This window comes from Mastigoproctus giganteus, chromosome 9 (genome assembly GCF_048544385.1).
Source record: "Mastigoproctus giganteus isolate SK-2022 chromosome 9, ASM4854438v1, whole genome shotgun sequence".
In the NCBI taxonomy this organism is placed as follows: Eukaryota; Metazoa; Arthropoda; class Arachnida; order Uropygi; family Thelyphonidae; genus Mastigoproctus; species Mastigoproctus giganteus.
Window position 1 is genome coordinate 110,310,610 of NC_143583.1, and position 22,582 is coordinate 110,333,191.

Consider the following 22,582-nt stretch of genomic DNA (forward strand, 5'->3'; position numbering starts at 1 on the left):
AGGTGGCAAATAGATGGAGCAAACAGTTAAGAAAAACCCTACGGTCACTTGAACTGCTACAGCCTCTAAGTTGGTGGTAAGTGGTCTAGCTTGAAATGGGGTGTGGTTACTCACAAGGATGGCGACCCCTCTGTGGGCAGGTCCATCCCACTCTGTCTTTTTGAATAACTGAAAAGTTACGCAAGTATGGATCCACTTTTGCCTTGAAATAGGTCTCCTGTAAGCAAAAGCAAGTGTGCTCAAGCTTACTCAGGAGCACCTTGATGTCGTCACTATTTCGATGGAATCCACGACAATTCCATTGTAGAAATTTGAACTTACCCATTATTTGGATTTGTTGGGTCCATCGGGTGGTTTCCAAAAGGCCAAGGGCTTCGTTTTCTCAGTCCTGGCTTTATCTTTCTTTGGAAAAATGGGTCTTTGGCCTGTGTCCATATCTTCTTCAAAGATTTCCAGGACTGGGTCATCCGATACCTCCTTATCCTCAACGTCCATTATTTCTTGTATTGTAGGTGGCTCTTCTGATATCTGTATTTTTTTCTTTACCACTTGGTTTTGGTAGTGGATGAGCATTAGGAGGTACGGAAATAGGAGTGGCAGCTGACTGTTTTTTGGGTGGGCTTTTGTGAACACATGCAATAAATATTGTGCGATCGGAGTAAATGACTCTTTTGGTGGTACAGTCATCTCAGTTTGTGTACTGATGGTGCACTTCACAGAAACCTTCTGAGCATACGAAGGCCTTCCACTATTTATTGGTTGAATGCATTTTCTGGCCTCCTGATAGGATATGTTCAGCTTTGTTTTTATTTTTTGAATTTTTTTTCGTCCTTCCACCACTGGCATGCTCTAGAGTAGGCAGGGTGCTCTCCTTAGCAATTTACACAGATTGGTTTGAAAGCTGAACGTTCCTTGCTCTCGTAGTCTTTCGCACCACATCGAGCACAGGCAGGATTACCATGACAAGTTGTTTGTGAGTGGCCATATTTTTGACATCTAAAACACCTCAGTGTGTTTGGGATGGAAATCCTCACCGGGCACTTTAAGTAGTCTGCCTTGATGGAATTTGGAGGCCGTGGGGTGTTGAATGCTAGGATGAAAACTCAGGTAGGGACAAGATTCTCATCCTTCCAAATGGATATTCTCTTGACAACTATCACACTCCTTGGTCTTTTAGTTCAGAGCAGATCTCTTCTTCTGAGACACGAAGAAGATCCCACTCTGAAATGACACCTCGTGAAGAGTTCAGAGTTTTTGATGATCCTGCCAACCCTTCTAACCCTTTGCGCACTATGGCCATAGATGCTGATGCAGCAAATAAATCCACAATCAACCAACCTTCTAATCATTTCTGGATAAAGAAGGGTGACATCCCGATTGACTGCTCTCCGGATATACAGGAAAAACCTCCTAAACCAATTACCTGACAAGGATGAAAAACAGCTGATTATACCCAAGTACAGAACAAAATCTAGAAATAGTGGAAACTGCAACTGGCAGATCCTACGAATACAAAACACCATATACATAGAGTGGAGCAGTCATAGATTTAGAGAACGTGTGGATGTACCAAGGTGCTTCCGATGCAAGTACGGCCACACAACACACACCTGCGCCCAAAAAGAAGCAACATGTGGCCACTGCTCTGAAATGGACCACAATTACAGCAGATGCCCAAAGAAAGAAAAAGATCCCATCTGCACCAACTGCAAATCCCTGAGGTTAGATCATGCCCATTCCACACACGACACAAACTGCCCAACTTACCAGAAAGCTAAGAGTTCATGCCAGTCACGAATCAATTATGGGGATACACCATAAGAAATTTAATAACGGAATCCTTGTGGTGCACCAAATAAATGCGCAGCGGGCCAGAGTAGTGGCCGACCAAGTACGGCAAAGCGCTGATGAGGCAAACGCAGATGTTATCCTGATACAGGAGCCCTACACTCACACAGAGCAAGTCAGGGGCTATCCGCTCCGATATAAAATTGTACAATGCAACGAAGACACTCCGAGGGCAGCGGTAATAGTACGGAACCCAGAGATAACCACAACAAAAATACCACAACTCTGCACGTCATGGGCAGCATGTGCCCATATTATTAGCTCTGTTGGCAGCCTGTATATGATCTCGCTGTACTGCAGACCCGGAATAGAAATAGATTTCGCTATCACTTACCTACAAACGGTGCAAGAAACCCTAGCAGGACAAAGAGTCATAATCGGCGCTGATGTAAACTGCCGCTCCCCTGTCTGGCACAGCACTACACCAGACCGACGAGGTACCAGGAATGGACAGAGGCTTGAGGAGTTCCTAGCAAATTCTATCTTCACTGTAAAGAATCAACCCTTCAATCTACCGACATACTGCAACACCTTATGGGAATCAACCATAGACATCACGCTAACCACAAGAAACATAGAAGCTCATGTGACCGATTGGACTGTGCAAAACGCCTGGACCACATCGGATCACCGCACAATCACCAATATCAAGAGAACGATGCCAAGACCAACAAATGGCAAATACATGGCGAGCAGGTTCGCCATCAAAAGGGCAAACTGGGAGCTCTTTCGAGAACAATTGATCCGCAAAGCACAAGAGGAAGTGACCGGATGGGAGAGTGACAGGATGGAACACGTAGACAGGATGCAGGAGAAAGTCACCCACATTATAACCACTGCAGCGGAAATGGCGATGAAAAGGAAGACACCCTCCGTAGGAGCCATGCCGTGGTGGACAGCGGAGTTACAAAGACTACGAAAGCAAGTTCAAATAAAGAGAAAAGAATACCAGAGGGTGCGGAGAACCTGGCCACCCGCAGAGGTAGCCTATCTAAGACATCAATACCAACAGCTACGCAACGCCTACACTGAAAAAATAAAGAAAAAACAAGAAAGCCTCCTGGGAGCGACTAGTCTGCGACCGGAAATGAGGACCCCTGGGGGGTTTGTATACAAAATAACCACAAATAAGCTCCTCGGGGGGAAATAATGACGGTAACAAAAACACCTCAAGGATCCCTCACTAAACCATGGGTTGATTCAATTAATAACATTCTAAATACAATCATTCTAGAACCCCCAGACAACCTCAGTGACAAGCAAGAAGAAATCTCCCAAGCGAACGAGGCATACACATCGCAACAGATAGAGCCGCCCTTCACCATGGAGGAGCTACAAAATGCTGCAGCACAGATGCGAAATAGGAAATGCCCGGGACCGGACCTCCTGGAGCTGGAGCTGATCAGAAAGGCTGTGGAACACATACCTGGCCTCCTGCTCAAACTTCTAAACTGCTGCCTGCAAGCGGGGAAATTTCCGACCTCCTGGAAAACCACAAATCTGAAGCTCATCCTGAAGAACCCTAACAAGCCACCGGAACAACCGGATTCCTACCGACCGATAGCTTTACTGACTACTCTGAGTAAACTATACGAAAGGCTGTTGCATAAAAGAATTATGAACCACTACAAAGCTGCAAACCTAGAATCACCAAAACAATATGGATTCAAACCGGGATTAGCAACCATAGAAGCAGTCCAAAACCTTATATTCAAAGCAACCCAATGCAACAGGAAGTACTTCTTAATCATTGCAGTGGAATTCACAGGGGCATTCAACACCCTGTGGTGGCCGAGCGTCCTCGGCCGGCAGCGCTCCCAACAAACCTCTACAAGTGTATAAAGGATCACCTAACCGAAGAATTGAGGTGGTAACACCTTTTCGAAAAGTGGCTCAATGGACCCGCAGGGGGTGCCCCCAGGGCTCAGTCCTGGAGCCGCTCATGTGGAACATTGTCTTTGACAACTTCCTGGCTCAGGACTTTGGCGAAGTGAGCTGCCAGGCCTTTGCTGACGATTTGGTCCTGATGGTGGAGGCGGACTCCAGATCGGGCCTGGAGACTCATGCAAACCAGGCAATACAGGTGTTACAGGATTAGGCAAAGCTACACATGTTGAAGATCTCACCCACGAAGACGAACTCTGTTCTACTGAAAGGAGTGCTTGACATCCACAGACCACCGCAAATAAAGATAGCAGGAGCAACCATCAAACTTGCAAAACAAATATGATACTTAGGAATTACAATCGACAGTAATTTATCCTTCACCCCTCACATCATCCACCTGAAAGAAAAACTAAGAAATTACGCAGCATTAATAGCAAGAGTCTCACGCAGGGACGGGATTAAACAGAAAAACCCTGTCCCTGTACTACAAAGCAATTTCCATCCCAGCCATTACCTACGGATCCCCGATATGGTACAAAAAAGCAGGAACAGTAGTAAATAAAAGACACCTGGACACAATCCAGTGTAGCATTATGCTCATCATCTCTCGTGCATGCAGAACAGTGAGCACGCACGCCCTCCAGGTCTTGACAGGAGTCCTCCCACTGGACCTCGAGGTGACTCGCTGCGGGCTCATGTACCACCTGTCTAAGGGAACGCCCACTACATTCTATGGACTCACCCTAGAACCAAACAACAACTGCAAAGCAGAAAACCATAGAATCTTGGCTCACCTGCTATAGCTGTGGCAGGACAGATGGACAGCATCAAACAAAGGCGAAGTGACGAAGAGATTCATACCACTGGTTGCCAAGACGTATCCAAAAGCTCCCCCCCCCGTGGTTTAACCTGGGGTTAAATGCAACGTACTTACTTACTAAAGGGCCATGGCCCATTCAAGGCAAAATTGAACATGCTGGGTATAACGGAGGACCTAACTTGCACCTGTGGTGAGCCTGAAACATTGCATCATATAATGCACGACTGTGAGTGCTATGAGGAACACAGAAGCGTGCTAATAACTAAAATACAGTACACACCAAAAAACACCATCTCTTGGACACAGAAGACGACTAGCGGCTTTCAGCCAATTTGCACGAGAAGTCTTCGACCAAAGAAGAACGGAAATTGCCATCCACAAAGAATGAAGACAACCCCGACCAAAGTGAGGCCACAAACGGATCAAAGGACCCAACAGGACTCTACAAAGATCAAGAAAATAGCAAAGTGACAAGGAACCTGGTCAGACACAGCCACAGGAACTAACCGATGAAGATGAGTACATGCAAACAAGCCAAGTGACAAAAAGCCCGGACTGGACATAAATGCAGGAACTACTTGCATTACCCCAAATGGCGGTCTGAATAGGACTCCCTAGTCCTATTCACCTTTAATTCCCAATCCCCAGGCAGGGGGGAGACAGTTTCCTGTCCCCCCTGCCAATCCCCGCTTCTCTACCTCTGGTGCATAAAAAAAAAAAAAACAGTGAACTGTTACAACTACAATGAAAGCAACACGGAGTTGGAGGGAACCCCCGGTGCCGCCAGACACGAATACACTTTACACTTTTTGATTGCTCTCCGGTGGAATGGAGAATGAGGAAAGCGGTGTTACAGATGGTGTTTTTGGTGTTTTTTTTTTTTTTTTTGTGTGAACCCCAAACACGAGAGGTATTAGAACCTATAGTACTTAGTACCGTGCTTGGGTTGGAGGTTGAGAAGACGAAAGAAGATATTTGTTGACATTGGACTTGAACTTCTGTAGATTGTAATTTTCAGAAAATATGTATAAAGGAAGGTTGTTCCAGAAAACGGCAGTTGAATGAATAAATGAGGAAGATGAAAAGTTGGTTCTGTGGGTTTGAAGTTGGACAGTAAATGGATATTGGCTGGTGGCGGCACGTGTTCGGACTGTTTTGAAAGAGAGAGAGAGAGAGAGAGAGCAGGAATTATAGAAGCCAATTCAGAAGAACAGTGCCCATGGAAGTATCTGTAGAAGAGGCATGCAGCAGAAACAGCACGTCTATGAGACAGCGAGTGGAGGGACTTTGTTAAAGATGAATTATTAATTAACCTAACTGCCCTCTTCTGAATGGAATCGAGAAGCCTGAGAGGTTTTGGGGGCACCACCCCAGATGTGGGAACAATATTCCATGGCAGGGCGGATTTGCGATTTATACAGACCGAGAGCGAAAGAGAAAGCCAAGTTTTTTAGATGCAGAGGAAGCAATATTTGTAATGTGTTTGTGCCAAGAGAGATTAGAAGTCAGGGTAATCCCCAAAAGCGATATATCATTTTGCCTAGAAATCGGAGTGTCACTAAAGATAAGCATAGGAGCAGAAGAATCCTTTTTGCGAGATATAAGACAAGACTGAGTTTTAGAAGGGTTGAAATCAACTAAGTTGTCTTTGGCCCACTGGAGAATTACCTGAAGATTGGCATTTAAGGAATTGGTAGCAGATTTTCGAAAAGTTGAAACTGATTGAGCAGGACAAGGTTTCTCAAAATGGAAAGTGGAATGCAATGTGCTATCATCGGCAAAACTATGGATAGGATTTCCAGTCAATGGAAGGAAGTCATTAATATACAAGAGGAAAAGAGTGGGGGAAAGAACTGAACCTTGGGGTACACTGGCATTAGTGGAGAATTTAGAAGACAGAGCGCCATCTACCATCACCCTCAGTGAGCGATCAGAGAGAAAACTGCATAACCAATTACTAAAAACAGTTGGCAAACCATAAGATGGAAGCTTGTTTAGAAGACCTTTATGCGAAACACGATCAAAAGCCTTTGAGATGTCAAGAGCAACTACTTGTGTTTTACTGAACCTTTCCATTGAATTAGTCCATAAACATAAGCCAGAATATCACCAGTGGATCGACACTGATGGAATCCATACTGGCGACCGTTGATCAGATGGAAGGTTTCTAGGTAGTTTAAGAATTGGTGGTTAATTGATTTCTTCATTACTTTAGAAAGAGTAGAAGTAACTGCAATGGGACAATAACTGGATGGGAGGGATTTGTGACCCTTTTTAGGAACTGGCTGGATATGAGTAAATTTCCAAGCAGAAGGAAAAACACCTTTGGAATAAGAAAGGGAAAAAAAGGCGGCAAAAAATAGGAGTAAGTTCAGAAGCACAGGTTTTGAGAACAAGTGGAGAAATATCATCAAGACCTGGAGCTTGCTTAGCACCAAGATTTGTCAAAATACTTCTGACATCCTTTTGACGGAAGACCACAGGAGGCATTGAATGGAGCACGTTGGGAATGGTGGGAGGTGTTTTTCCAAGATCATTAATACATGAGCTGGAAGAAAAATGGGATGCTAGCAGGTCAGCTTTATCCTTGGCTGAAGTGACAACAGAACCATCTCGTTTGGACAGAGGTGGGAGCAGAGATGGGCAAAAGTTGCGGCCAATAGCTTTGGCAAGAGACCAGAATGCTCAGCTACCATTAGGGCATGAAGCAAGTTTTCTACTCTTAGCCTGTTCAAACTCTAGTTTGGACTGATTAATAACTGCTTTACAATTGTTGCGAGCTTTGGTGTAGGCAGAAAATGAAACTGACGAATTAGAAACAAGCTATTTATGATATGCAACATTCTTCTCTTGAACAGCCTTAGCACATTTATTGGAAAACCAAGGTTTAGATAAAGGACGAGATTTTAAAGTGGAGTGTGGGATAAAGGAGTCCATTCCTGCAAGAATAATTTCACTGACACGATATGAGCAAAGGTTGACATCAGAAGTTTTGAAACAGTAATCCGACCAAGGAAAGGAAGAAAAGAAGTCTCGCAGGTCATCCCATTTTGCATTCTTGTAATGCCAAACAACACGAGGTTGGGAATAGCAACAAAATAAAGGTTCCATTGGAGAAGAGACAATCACCAAGTTGTGATCTGAAGTGCCTAAAGGACCTCTCACTTCGACCGTGTACTTAGAAGGGTTGTTTGTGAGAAAAAGATCAAGCGTATTGGCCGTGTGATTAGGATTGTCTGGTATTCTTGTAGGTAAATGAACAATCTGTGCTAGGTCACTAGTAATTGCAAAAGCCTCAGCATCTCGACATGCTGGGTCGGTGTGACTAGAAAACGGAAGCCAGCTGGAGTTGTGAACATTAAAATTACCTCACTGTTAGAAAAGTTAGACTGGAGAAAGTCAAAGAGCTCCAAGTGATTAGTGGAGTTGGGAGAACGGTAGAGGCAACAGATGAATTTGACACAATAAGGTAGAGAGATTTTAAGCCAGAGAAGATCAAAGAGAGGAGATTCCAAATTGCCAAGTCTCTGACAGGGAATATCAGAACGGACATATGCGCAAGTATCACCTTTGATGCGAAAGGAATCATACACCGAATAATTTGGGCATCTGAGATGAGCAGTAGTTGAATCAACCAATAACTGAGATTCTGTCAGAAAAAGTACATGGGGTTTGGCAGACTGCAAATGGAAATGGACTTCGTTGAGATTAGAATTGAGACCATGTATATTTGTGAAATGAATTAGGAAGTGCTTGGGAGGTTTAGATCTTTTCGCAGATAAGCTTGCGCTATTAGTTTGACAATTCATGGTGTATTCAATAGTCAGAAAAAGTGGGTGGGACATGCTGTATGAAGTAATGAAATTTTTGGATATGGCGTACACGTGGTAAGAATGAACCCAGATCCTTGACATAACGTGGCCTCGACAATGCTTCCCGCATACACACTACTCGGACTCTCTCCAGTCACTATCTGGCAGAGTAGAGGTAGCGAGATTATACACGAGCTGATCCGGAAGCCTCCTAGAGCGTTACCAATAGGTTCGGTCCGGTGTACTAACTAGTGGCCGGCCTGTGAACACCGTTTTAGAGCTGTACCCTCAAAATGTAAGGAATATTGGATCTCGCCACAACGTTCATCGTAACCTCAAAAGTCATCAATCATACTGCATGATGGAAGAGATAGGGAAGGGTTGACTGGAGCTTAGCTCTAGAGACTAAACATGGGTTCCACCACTTCAAGCCTCCAATAGTGGTGGTATTTCACCGGTTGATGAGAGTCATCTACCACCTAGTACTGCCTGGTAACATAGAGGGGCGGTGTTCCGCCATGTGGTGTTGGCGCCACACCTCGACCCCTACTTACATTGGTTCACACCTGGGTGGTCACCCACCATGTACTTGTGCATGGAGGTTATACCCAGGATTACTAACCATCGTGAGTCCCACCATCGTGAAGGTGCAAGCAGAGAATTTGGCTGTCACAGACCGTCCAGACTTCGCCGAAATTGGGTCCACTTGACTTGAGTGTCACCCAAATATCAGTTCCATCAGCGTTTTAGACTCCCAGGTAGCAAGTACAGCTTGTCTGGCATATCTGAGAGAATGTCTGTGACAACCTCAAGGACCTGTGGCTCTTTTGACAGAATTGGTGTCATTCTCATCCAAACGGTTAGGTAGTGGCCTTGTTGGAGCCCCCAGAAGAAACAGGATTTAAATTACTCATAGGAGTAAAATAAAAATTTCAGATGCCCTAAGTACATCACCCACTATGGAGCCCTACGAGGAGACACCCAATCGTGAACTAGCAAGTACTGCGTACACGAATGGGATGCCAAGTTCGCTGAGAAGCATCATACCCACATTTCCAATATGCCTTGATCCCATCCCAGGACCAAAGGGAAGGGAGACTTATTGGAACGCAGTTGACCCTAGCAGTAAGGATCACCCACCAATTGTTCCCAGTCAGGCTGGTCCAGGACCACCCATCTTGTCGAAGCAGGGGATACAGTGGTGTATTAAGGCTGGGCCCCTCAACCACCAGGATCCCCCTTTCCGAGTTTCCATGGGTCGCAGTACACAACTGCACACACTGAACTCCAATGATGTAGCTCTGGAACCAAGGTATGGGTGTTGGATCCCAGTGCCCACATTGAGGGGAATGACAATAAGAGTCCAGAGTGAATGTATTGAGTGGCTTGGGCTAATTAAAGAAAGGAATGATTTAAGTATTCTGCATCCACAATGATATTTTGTAGTCTTTTATTTTCAGTGCATCTCATGAATATAAATTTTTTTGGAAATCTGGGATGTTATGGTACCCGCTCCTCTTGTAACACTTCAAAGAGTATGCAGTTCTATAAGCAAAAAATGCAAACATCTGGAAGGCTTCCTGTCATATACACAGCAGAAATATATTACACTTGAACTAATTCAATGTCACACTTAAATTAGATAAAATCTATACTTCACACTTTTTGATTATACAGGGTGTCCCAGGAGGAAAGGTCAATATTCCAGGAGGTGAAAGGATAGGTCATTTTAAACAAAAAAGTTCACATAAACATGTGCCCCATCCCAAATGGTTTCGAAGATAGAGGCATTTGAATATTTATTTTTCAAGGGACAAATTTGGAACAGTTTATAATAAATTTTCAAAATGTCACCATCAACTTCAATGCATTTTTCTACTCTCATGAGAACATGGCGTGTTGCTTGTCTAAGTGTATCTTCACGTTCCTTTATATGGTCAACAGCATCCATTATGTGAGCTAACAGATCATCTCTTGTATCCACCTTTCTTCATAAACAAAAATCTAATGGGGTTAGTCTGGAGATCTTGGTGGCCAGTTAATGGCACCACAATGACCAATCCACCGATTAGGGGAAATTCGGTCCAGATGTTGCTTCACACGTCTGGTAGAATGGGAAGGGGCCCCGTCATGCTGAAAGTACATAGCACACCGTGTGGCCAAAGGAACGTCCTCTAGTTGTTCACCTAATGTATTTTGCAAAAACTGAAGGTAATTGTGTCCTGTCATTCGATGTTCTAAAATAACGGGACCTATCAACAGGTTATCGACCACACCGCACCACACACTGATTGCGAAACGAACTTGGAAATTTGTTTCTACCATACCATGTGGATTCTCGTGCGACCATCGATGAGTGTTACGTGTGTTGTTGATTCCATTCTGGGTAAACGTGGCTTCACCAGTAAATAGTATTGATGGAAGCACTTCACGATTGGCATTTAACCAATGACAAAATTCAAGATGCGTGGCACTGTTCCCTATGTGAAGATTTTGCACACGCTGTGGGTGAAATGGGTACAAGCTCTCTTCATGTAGTGTTCGCCATACACATGTTTGTGAAACACCGAGACGTGCAGAAAGCCTTTGCATGCTAATTGTAGGACTAAGCTGAACCATGTTCAGAATGTGTTCCCGTTCCTGCATATTTTTTTTGACGTCCTCGTTCAGATGAAACATGAGCACTGGGAAGCATACCACTTTCACGCAATGTGTTGAAAACTTTGGAAAACACTCCACGATCCGGAATTCAACGTGTAAGAAAGCGCCGATGGTATTCTTCAACAGCAGCAGGGGCACTACCATCGCAGAAGCCATAAACATACAGCATATATCTGCATATTCAGCATTAGTAAAAATGTGCGGCATTTTTAGCAAACACTTCTACAGTCACAACAATCAACTGACAATCAAATGGTGCAGTCTGATGGGAGGGAAGGAAAATATTGCATGCCAATTTCAAAACAAATGTACATTAAAGTAGCTCTAACTCGGGAATCATTCAGGATAGGGCACATGTTTATATGAACTTTTTTGCTTAAAATGACCTATCCTTTCACCTCCTGGAAATATTGACCTTTCCTCCTGGGATACCCTGCATACAGGGCAGCTGAAAAGTTATGAGACAAAAATTCTGGGGAAAAAAAAAGTAAATGTTCAAAAAATGAATTATGAAAATCATTAAAAACAGCCCCATAAGTTTATAGAGTCCCCATGGGACTCTATACACTTGTTCCCCTCGCTTTTAATCATGAGAGCATCCTTGAAATTCATTCAAAGTTCTCCTTGTGATGGTTGGTCATGTTCTTTTGGATGATATGAAATTGTTTTCCTTTAGTCTTAATTTTTTTACTTGAGAGAAAGCCAGAGTCAAATTTTGTTTCACGTGTCTGGTCTGATCCATCAAATTCTCTGCAACAATCTTTCCATCACTTACAAATATGAGTGCTACAAAAAATTCAATGAAGCTGCACTTTTTTTTGTAGTTAATAAGCAATGGCTGGTTGAGTTAATAAGTAATTTATGAAAGTTACACATTTTATATTTTTTCTTTTTAGCTTTCTGGCAATCCTAATTCTGCCACTGATGCATTTTACTTTGGATCTCAAATGCAGATTGTTGTAAAGGAGCAGTAGCTGCTGCTAGTGTCTTGTGATTTATTCAGTGATGTTATCAAGGGACCTGAAGTTAGATGATCTGGTTATCCAGAGGAAACAAGATTTATATTTAGTTCCATTTCTTCATGGAGCTTCCAATGCAATCATCGTTCAACTTGGATAGGGTTTGTTGTTTGAACCTTGCATATTATTTGTATTGAGTGGTTTCTGTATCCAAGTGCTCACTGATCAGTACTGGTCATCAAGTACTGACCAGTGAGTGCTTAGATACAGAAGGAGGACTGCATGGTTATATCTATAGTTGACAGTGGAACTGTGAGGAGATGTACAGATATAGCTAAAATTCCATTTGCTGTATTTGAAATATTCCTATTCTGTCTGTAGAGTGTATAGTTCTTCATTGAAGGAAACACCTGTGAGGTAAGTTTGTTTCCTGCAAGCAATATCAATAACTGGGGTTATTGATATGAATCAAATTATATATATCTTCAGTATTATGTAGCTTGCTTATACAGCTCCACTGTTTTATATGGTTCATTATTTGGTGGGTGAAGAGCAAATCAGTCTGCTTGGTCATTGGCTTTTGCTGATCAATTTTATTTTTTGTTTTTCTGGGAAAGAGGTTTCAAAGTATCCATATCATCCTCAAGATAGATTTCTAATATGCTTTCACCAGATGGATTTTCTAATCAACTCTGCGTGTGTGTGTGTGTGTGCATACACACACGGGACGAATGTCCTTAGATCTTCTAGGCATTCGTTGTGCGCGCACGGAACTACAGCCCTCCATCAGGTTGATATACAGTCCCACAAAATCTTTAACAATCACACCAAACCAGCTGTTGGAACACCTCCCTCCCTCCCAGCTCCTCTAGTGGTGGTGGAACATGGTAGTATAATAGTTTCACTACTGGATCTGATATATTTATTATTATATTTTTTTATTATTATTGTTGTTTGCTCTGAGGGATTAGTGTGGGGGGGGGAACTGTGGTTGAGATTGGGACGTTACAATGATCTGCTACATTCTGTTGGGCTGTGTTAAGCTGAGATATTTGGAAGGAATTATGGTTAAGCTGTTGAAACTTTAGGTCACAGCAGCATAGATACACTTGGAGATCTGTCAGAATTTAATTACTTGCACCTGATATGTTAATTTCTGCTCATTTATATATTTATTTTTTGTACTTTATTTTTAGTTTTACAGTGCATGCACATTTTAGAGTAAGCAAGATGGTTACTTACCCTTGCAAATGGAACAAGAATGCATTGTACCTTCGGTTTACATATGCTCTTTGGAACTCACAGTTGGGATGAAGAGATTGCAGCTTCTTGACAGAGTGATCAAATTTCTGTCACTTTAAGCGCATGAGATTTGAAATAAATTGCATGTAAAAATATATAGCAGTTGGCATATTTGGGTTACTGAAGATGATTATTCTGTGGGTAGGGGGAAGCTAACTTTCCTTCATTTCTGCTCCTATAACTTTGTTGATCATATAACTTTTGAATGATTTTAAATTCCTCCATGCTTTGAATGCTATTCAGATATAGCACCTCTAAAGGCATTATTTCAGAATAGTGAAACAATGCCTTTAGAGTAACAGGAGTAATTTTCACAGGGATATTCCCAAATTGTCAGTTTAAGCAGTTTAGAATCACTGCTTAATTGTCAGTTAAGCAGTGATTCTAAATGTTTACTTTTGGTGGCCTTGACTAATCTCCAGATTGAAGTCCTTTCACAATTTTTGGAGAGTTTGAGCATTTTTGTATAAGAAATGAGGAATATTTACTCTTTGGTTGAAGTGATAAAGAGTGACTATAAAAAAAATTGTGCAAATCCCTTACAGCCTGCCTTTTCTCATTCTTTTTGGCTCAAAAGAGTTTGATGCTGATCAGAAGATGACAATTCTGTAGGCTTAATCAAAAGGCAACTTTCTTGGTCCATTTTTCTATGGCCCAAGAACAGAAAGGGGAAAATAGAGCTCTTATTATAATAAAAGTTAATATACCTTTTAGAGAGCATTGAGGTCCTCTTAAAAGAAGGTAAGAATGATGAGAAATAATTATCATTAAGTTATGAATTTTCATTAAATATATTTATTATATATGTATATAACAATAAAAATTATTAAAATAAAGCAAAAAATAAAAACAAAAATATACATAACAATAAAAAGTTATATATAACAAAAACCTCATAAACTTACATTCATAAATACAGAATTTTCAAAAATCTAGAACTTTGGGGTGGGGGAGGGATGGGCAAAAAACTTTTCTCCACAAGGTTTTGTGTTGATGAAATACAAGACATGGAGAAAATTTTGCTCTTGCTTCCAAAGCAGCATGTTAGATAATTAGATAAGCTCCACAATGAATTTACAGTTACTGTTATTTCAGTGCCATATAAACTTGAAGTGGGCAGACTTTTTTTTTTAATATAACTTAAAGCCCATAAGGTGATACTTAAAATTGCTCTGTTATCTTCACTGTACATGTGGTTTTCAATTGCGAAGTTCATAATAATAGTATTTGGCTCAACTTAGGATACTTCCCTGTTGATGCCAAAGCAGTAGCCACGAGAAAAGCATAGCTCTGTAACTGTTCAAAATCAGTAACACATTTATACCTTTTTTATCTTATAATTTTGGACTAGAGAATATGTCTCAGAAATTTTTGCACATTACCTACTTTCTCCACTTTTGATGATTAGAATACGATGGTATTCTAATAGAATAGTAAAGTCTGTGGGAGCCACTACATCGGAATATCATGTAATCTTACTATAGCAGTTGAAGATATGGTAACTTTACTACCAGTGGATTCATATGGTATTAAGCTTATGTTTACAATTAAGAAAAGCTGTTAATGTCCTAAGAAACAAACCACTGGGTGGCTTTTATAAAAGAAACTATCTGAATAGATAAAAGGGACAATGTCACAGAGCTTTTATGGATCCTGTTAGATCCTTGAGTTATGCTTATACAATTGTGCAAATTCAATTAAATACACTAAGATCTATGGAGAGTCATAAACAAAATATTCCCAGTACAAAAGTTCAGTGGCAGTCACACTATCTCATGAAGGAACAATTTTGTACATTTAATTTTGCTAGATATCTGGATAACAATATTTTGGAATATTTTAAGAGCTAGAATGCCCTTAAATGATATTTAACAACCTGAATGTTTTGAACCTTAATTATATAACAACCAGCACACTGTTCTATTCATTCCAGGCCAATTAAACAACAACAACAACATTAAGGGCTAAGTCCCAATGTTGTCAGATTTATGAGGTTTTATTAGGAGGTGTGTGTGTGTGTGTGTGTGTGTGTGTGTGTGTGTGTGTGTGTGTGTGTGTGTGTGTGTGTGTGTGTGTGTGTGTGTGTGTGTGTGTGTGCACACTTACTGTATGTATGTATGTATATATATATATATACACTATATAATATCGGTGTAGATACACCACAGTTTACCCATAAATTTAAATTTCAATTACGTATGTAGTGTAAAAGGCACTGTTTTAATTGTATCTCATTGTAGCTGCCTTCACAATGAGATACCAGGTATTGCACTACTTTGAATAAGTAACACTTCTTTAGAAGAGAAGGCTACTGTTATTTATTCTCAGTGGATACCACCATCCAGATAGCACCATTTAAAAGCTGTTGGCCTATCATTGGTGGGCCTATCTTCAACTGCTATAGTAAGATTACATGATATTCTGATGTAGTGGCTCCCACAGTTTTCCACAGACTTTCCCAGGCATCTTATTCTAATCCTCAAAAGTTAAGAAAGTAGGTAATGTACAAAAATTTCTGAGACATATTCTCTAGTCCAAAATTATAAGATAAAAATGTCATAAATGTGACCAGGGTACCTGCCCACCCACCAATGATAGGCCAACAGTTTTGAAATGGTGCCGTCTGGGTGGTGGTATCAACTGAGAATAAATAACAGTGGTCTTCTCTTCTAGAGAAGCATTACTTATTCAAAGTAGTGCTTGTTTGTTGTTATTTGGTTTTTAGGAGCATTAGCAACTAAGGCCATATTGCTCCGGGATATGCGGTGGTCATTCCCTGACCTTTCCGCATCCTCCGTATTTGGTGGTGACGGGCTCGAACCCCGGTCTAATCAAGAAGCGTGTTCTACGCACTGCCGCTCCTTCCCACCTGGCTACGGAGGCGCCTCAAAGTAGTGCACTACCCGTTATCTCGTCAATGTAGCTACAATATGAGATACAATTAAAACGATGCCTTTTACACTATATACGTATTTTAAATTTATGAGTAAACTTTGGTGTATCTACACCAATATTATATAGTTAATTACTTAAAACCTATATATAATTATGCCTTGTGCATTTCATCTTTAAACACACATATATAATACATGTACCAAAAGATAAAAAGAAACATACCAGCTTATATAGCTTTTCAACGGTTAAAACAAATTCTGCACAAGGATTTTCTAGAAGCACAGTTCCACGAAGGGGTATAGCACTGCCATTATTACACAATTCAATGTTTACAAACCTACAAGTAGAAAATTAAAAATGAAAAAATAAGCAAAATTATCAAGCTGAAATGTATCACATATGGATGAGAATTTTTTTTATAATATTTTAATTGAACATAGTATCAATAATATAACCCCTGTAACTTTTCAAGATAGTGCCTTTCTTTATAAATATAAAGTTTCTGCCATCTGTTTTTGTCAATTTCTGAATGCCTTCTTTTATATATATATATATAAAAGTTTCTACCATCTGTTTTTGCCACCTTCTGAACTCTGTACATGTTACGTACATAGGCATCATTTGCAAATTTAAATGAAGCCTAGGTGCCTAACATGTACAGGTTTTGCTAGTTTTTTTAACTTAATTTGTTTATGGCCATGGTCTGTTCTGATGAACTATCATCCTCTTATCATTTTGAATGGTCTCAGAATTCACAGATATCAGAGAGGTTTCACCATATTGAACTTAAGCCTGGCAAAAATTCTCCCCAACTACAATTTTTATTATTATTATTTTTTTAAACTATATAACAATGCAGTGTGTAAGAAAAATTGGCACTTCCTTTTCAGATATGAATACCAAGTATTTATTAAACTAATCTTGCCATACCAACTACTGCTAATGATTATCCCTCCACCTGATGATGTGACATAACTGGTGCTAAGCATCCTTGTGTTTCTTAATAAGCTGGTACTAAAACTAACTCTATTATATTAGGTCATTTGAATATTTAAATTCATATGCTGTGCTGTGTCTTAAGTCTATTAATTGCGTGTGTTTTATGGTCGATTTGTCCAGTTTTGCTGGATGAAAAACCCCAATTTCTTGGGGGGGGAACTTGCTATCTACACCCGAGGCTGACTAACTCAGCCACGGAATGAAAAAAGCCCATTAAAGTTCCTTGTGTCATTGACACAAGGGCCTTTTCCACCCGGTGGGGGTAGGACAGTGACGATACCACTGTGCTACCTGTGCAGACTAAGCTGGTACTAAAGAAATTCTCATTTGGATTTTAACCGCCCTTGGATAAACAAAATTATTATGAAGTCTGGATATGGTTTTAACAATTATTATAGCCAAAGAAAACTGCTCACATTTCATTTTTTTTACATCATTGTGCACATTAATAATTTTCTATTCTACATTAGGCAACCCATTTTATAACTCTATACAATATTACTGTAATTAGAAAACATTTGATTTCTTAATATGTGATTTGATATATCTGTAGTTTTGTTGTATGTTTATTTCTGCCAATTCTGTAAGACATGTAAAGTAAGTATTTGTGAGATTTATCCTATAAAAAAGTCAGATGGTTAAAGTGGCTATGACTGAGTACTATACTTCCAATCCATTTTCTGTAGAATATTTTTTCATTTGTAAACCTTGACATTCCAAGAAAATGGCAGTGTGTTGTCATTTTATAAAAAAATTTAGAATTTGGAAAATATAACAAGTTATATATCATGGTACTTACTCCAGTCCCTTCTTCATTAATTTTAGGAATAAAAAACTATTAAGTTTACATTCTAAAATATCAAAAAGCTAGATAAACTTTAACAAAGGATCACTGCATGTAACTTTACTGGGTACTGTCATGGTCTGTTTTGTTCTTGACTTGTGATTAGCTGGAAGCAAATGGTTGTATTCCTCAATATGGTGGAAGTGATCCGGTAAAGTTGGAGACATTGTGTTCAGTCTTTACCTGAGAAAACTTATGACTTTAATATCTGTTTAAAAAAAAATCAAATTTAGTTGGACACCTGGAAAGTTTATTAAATCAACCTAAAACTTTACTCACCTCTGAAAATGGAAATTTAGTGCTGTATTCTGCTGTATGTAAATAAACAGCAACAGATATGTCAAATTTGAGTTTCAAATTTTAGATTGCTAAATTGGATATGCTTCTTGAAGAATTCTCCAGAGAGAGAGAGGTAGAGGATTTTGATGATATTTGGCCCGAAGTGAATTATTGAAATGCAATAATTCAGAGCAACCTCTGTTCATTTGGCTTGAGCTGCATTATAATCTGAAAGGAGTAGTTTCTTCAGTCAAGGTATATAATTAAACAGGCCAGATTGCTCATTCATAATGCTGACAGTACACTCAGTGCCCACTTCCTTAGGTACTCCTAATTAATAATAAGCAGGTTCACATTAGAGCCCGAATTCATTGTGGCATGGACTCAACAGGTGCCGAAAGCATACCATAGGGATGCTGGTTCCATGTTGACTCACTCAGCTGCTTCCCAAAGTTGTTGCAAATTAGATGGCTGAGGATTTTTACTCATAGAGCATCTGTAAGATAGCCTGTTCCATCCTGTTCCACAGGTGCTTAAGTAGATTGAGATCTAGTGACTGGGGAGGCCATTTCTGAACTTTACTTTATGCCACCTTGGCTCTGTTCAGATCTGTGCTATATCGCCCCCATGGATCCTTCTATGATTTTGCTTCTTTTGCCTCAACATCCATTTTTCCTCCAGTAACACAGCTTCCAAGAATCCTGCATTATTTTCTCCTGGTACAAAAAAAGAAGAGAACACCCCCTAAATTTGAATTGAAATTAGGAATGTTGAACAGATGTGGAGATCGTCTGTGCTTGACCATTCCTATAACCTATCAAGTCCTTGAATCATAATATTAAGAACACAGACAAGATACGAGGTGTGTTAAGTATGCAACACCTCTCTGCCAAAATAATAACAAAGGCGAGAAATTCAACTGATTAAGAAAATGCTCCTGCTGACCCAGAATTTTTATTGTTGTAAATGCTGGCTTGATCAATTTTTAAACAGAGCCTCCAAATTTTGGGAATCAGTGGGGAAGCAGAAAGTGCAGATCATGTTACTGCAGCTAAGTTTTCAGAGAAGATTCAAGTATCACAGCAGAGAAGGGGGTACTGCTCTAAGCAGATTTCTACAGAAGGAGCAGGCTGCACCAGACTTCAAGACAGTGAAAGATTTGCCCTCCTTTTGTGTAGTAATACAGCAGTTGACACTAAGCTCAAGATGCTGCTAGTTTATCACTCCCTCAACCTCTAGGCATTAAAAAGAATGGGTAAGAACACATTGGCTGTTCATTGAGAAGCTAATAAGAAGGCATGGGCAACTGGTCAGGTTTGAAGGCCAGTTTACTAGTAATTTAGTGTAAAAGGCTGAGTGGTACTGCTCGTAAGCTAAACTTGCATTCAATTTGCTGCCCATTCTGGATAATTCTCTGTCCCCAACCATCCAAAATGCCTCAATTTTGTACATACCCCTAACAACCTCACTGATATAACCAATTGTCAAAGGGTTAATGATATATTCAAGGTATACTACCTCAGGAGGACTTTCTCTATCCTGGATGGAACAGACAGCTCTTGTAGTAAACCAACCATTCATGAGTGATGGAAAGCTCACAAGATTTCACTGCCAGGAGCCACCGTCCAAAAGACACTGTCTATAATGTCAGCCATCTCGATGTTACACTCCTGCTATGAAATCCAACCATGATGGCCCAGATGTCACTCCAACACTATCATCCACTATATAAAATCCCTACCTCCATCTTGTCCATCCAAGTTGATGTGCCTGCTTTTTATTGGTAAATACTGCCTCAGATAATTATTTAAAATCCTGCTTTATCTGTTATTTTATAAATAATACTGTATTGATTTTGTCTTAAATGTAATAAAATTGTGATGAAAATGCCTCAAATACTTCGTTTGGCTATGGAATGCATCCTAATTTTACCCATTTAAGTAATTATTCATCATATGCAATTTCTGTTTATGCAATGCTTTTCTGAAAAGCATTCTTGTACATATCAAAGACCTCCTCTCCCTGTACTTTTATTGAGTAAGATGCTGAATTTTGCACAACAGTAGCTAAAACTGAATATACAGATATCTATAATGTTAGAAGCACATTTTAAATGATAGAAGTGTAATTTTATAGCAGCAATGCAGACACACTGCTGTGAGATTAAATAGAGTATTATGTATTAAACCACTAAAGCAGTATTTATGCTGCTTTATGCTTTATATGTAATGTGTGCTTTAGTGTTTAAAGATGACACCAATCTGTATATACAAAGTACTGCTGGATATATCACAGATAGTGTATGGATAGATAGACAGATAAGCTAAGTTATAACCATTGAGCTTTTTTGTATGAACACAGGTTTAGTTAAACCTGTGTTCATACAAAATATTGTATAATTTTTTTATACAATATATTAATACTGAAAACAGCTTTTATGCTGATCTTATGTTCCTTATATTTTAAAGTTTACAACAATGTATGAAAAATACTTTTATAAAATAAATTTTGTTGAAACCCATTGTACTGTTATGATAGATGCATTTGCCATTATCTCACCTTACTTTTTAATTCTATAAGACATATCACTTTTAAGAGAAATGTTTTAATAGTGATATATAATCCGGCATTAAACTTAAAGAAAAAAAATATTTTTATATGAATTTATTATTATTTGGTTGAAATAAATAATTCAGCTCTGGTATGTTATATTTTTTTGTACTGAACTGTTTTACTTTATTCATATATTTATTACAAATATATAAATCTGAATAAGTAGTTACTTGCAAAATGGTTGATTAGTTGGAACATCTCCACTGCTTGAGCTAATTTCATTCTTTGCAGAAATCACTAAATTATTTTGGTCCGTGGGAGTAATAGGCACATTAATATGGTCTTCAGTTTGCTGAACTATTATAATTTTTAAAATGCCTCCTTTAACCTATAAAAATATTTTAGTATATCAAGTATCAAATTATTATTTAAAAGAAGGTACAATTAAAGTTAAACAGAATGTTAAAGTAAAACATTAAAGTTAAACAGTTAGGATGCAATGTATTAACAAAGTACAACTCATTTCTATTAGTAAATGGAAAAATAAATACAATAACAAAACTCTAATCAAGTTAAAGGAATATCATCTGCATGTCTAGATTGGGAAAGCATATGTGAAAGCATATGCTTTTACATATGCATTGGGAAAGCATATGAACTGATGTGAAAGTATAATATGTACTTGAACAAAATCCTAATTGCATTTTTTCATGCTGTGGAAACCACACTTTGAATATTTTAGGAGTCGATAGCATTGAAACATGCACAGTTTGTTTGTTTGTTTGTTATTTGGTTTTTAGGAGCATTAGCAACTAAGGCCATATTGCTCCGGGAATATGCGGTGGTTATTCCCTTGACTTTTCCGCATCCTCCGTATTTGGTGGTGACGGGCTCGAACCCCAGTCTAATCAAGAAGTGTGTGCTATGCACTGCTGCTCCTTCCCACCTGGTTATGGAGGCGCCAAACATGCAAGGAGGCAATGTTATAATTTGGATGAATTCAGCAAATGTATAACTTCTTTAACAGCAGTCCATGAAGATGGGAGATTTTAAAGAAATATATAAATGTTTCACTTCATGCTATATCAAAAACAAGATGGTCTGCATGAAGTGATGCAGTTAAACCAATTGCAAAAACATTTATTCAGTATTTGCACTGCTGTGAATGAAGCAGAATTTCTAAACTTTCAACCACATGCATGTACTGATTTAACTTCTATTAATCAATATTTGGATACATTTGAATGTATTCTTTTATGTAGAATATGGATTGAAAATTTAATCTTATTGCAACCAACAAATTTATTAATTGAAGCAAGCAATGTGACTCTGAACGTTGAGATGAAAAGCACAGACAACCTTATTTCAACTATTTGACAAGTCTGTGGGCAATGGGACAAAATACTTTCAAAGTCAAAGGAAATTCCAGAATTTCAATAGAGTTTCATACAACCACAGCATAAAAACACAGTCTGATGCTGAAAAGCATTACAGAATTGACACGATGTTTTGAATCCTTGTGTGAAATCTGTAACTTATTTGGAATCTATGAACCTTTCAGGATTTAACAGATGAACAAATAAAAGCCTCAGCACGAAAATAAAAACAGAAATATGTTAAGGATATTTCACATCAAATATATGACGAACTGGTTTTTGTGGAGAAATTTTACAGCACAAACTTCAGTTCAGAACTAAGTCCAGCAAATTTGCTACATAACATA

The 22,582-nt window shown here is 39.4% G+C and overlaps 1 protein-coding gene across 2 annotated transcripts in view; it reads right to left on the minus strand.

The window, feature by feature from the left end:
* The window catches only part of IleRS (Isoleucyl-tRNA synthetase), a 430,056-nt gene that overhangs the window by 15,366 nt on the left and 392,108 nt on the right, over positions 1-22,582 (minus strand). For both annotated transcript variants that reach the window (XM_090381523.1, XM_090381522.1), the window contains exons 29-30: positions 21,090-21,247; positions 16,407-16,521 (exon numbers count right to left, since the gene is read on the minus strand). In XM_090381523.1, coding sequence (XP_090237649.1) covers positions 16,407-16,521; positions 21,090-21,247 — 273 coding nt within the window. The remainder of the gene's footprint in view (positions 1-16,406; positions 16,522-21,089; positions 21,248-22,582) is intronic.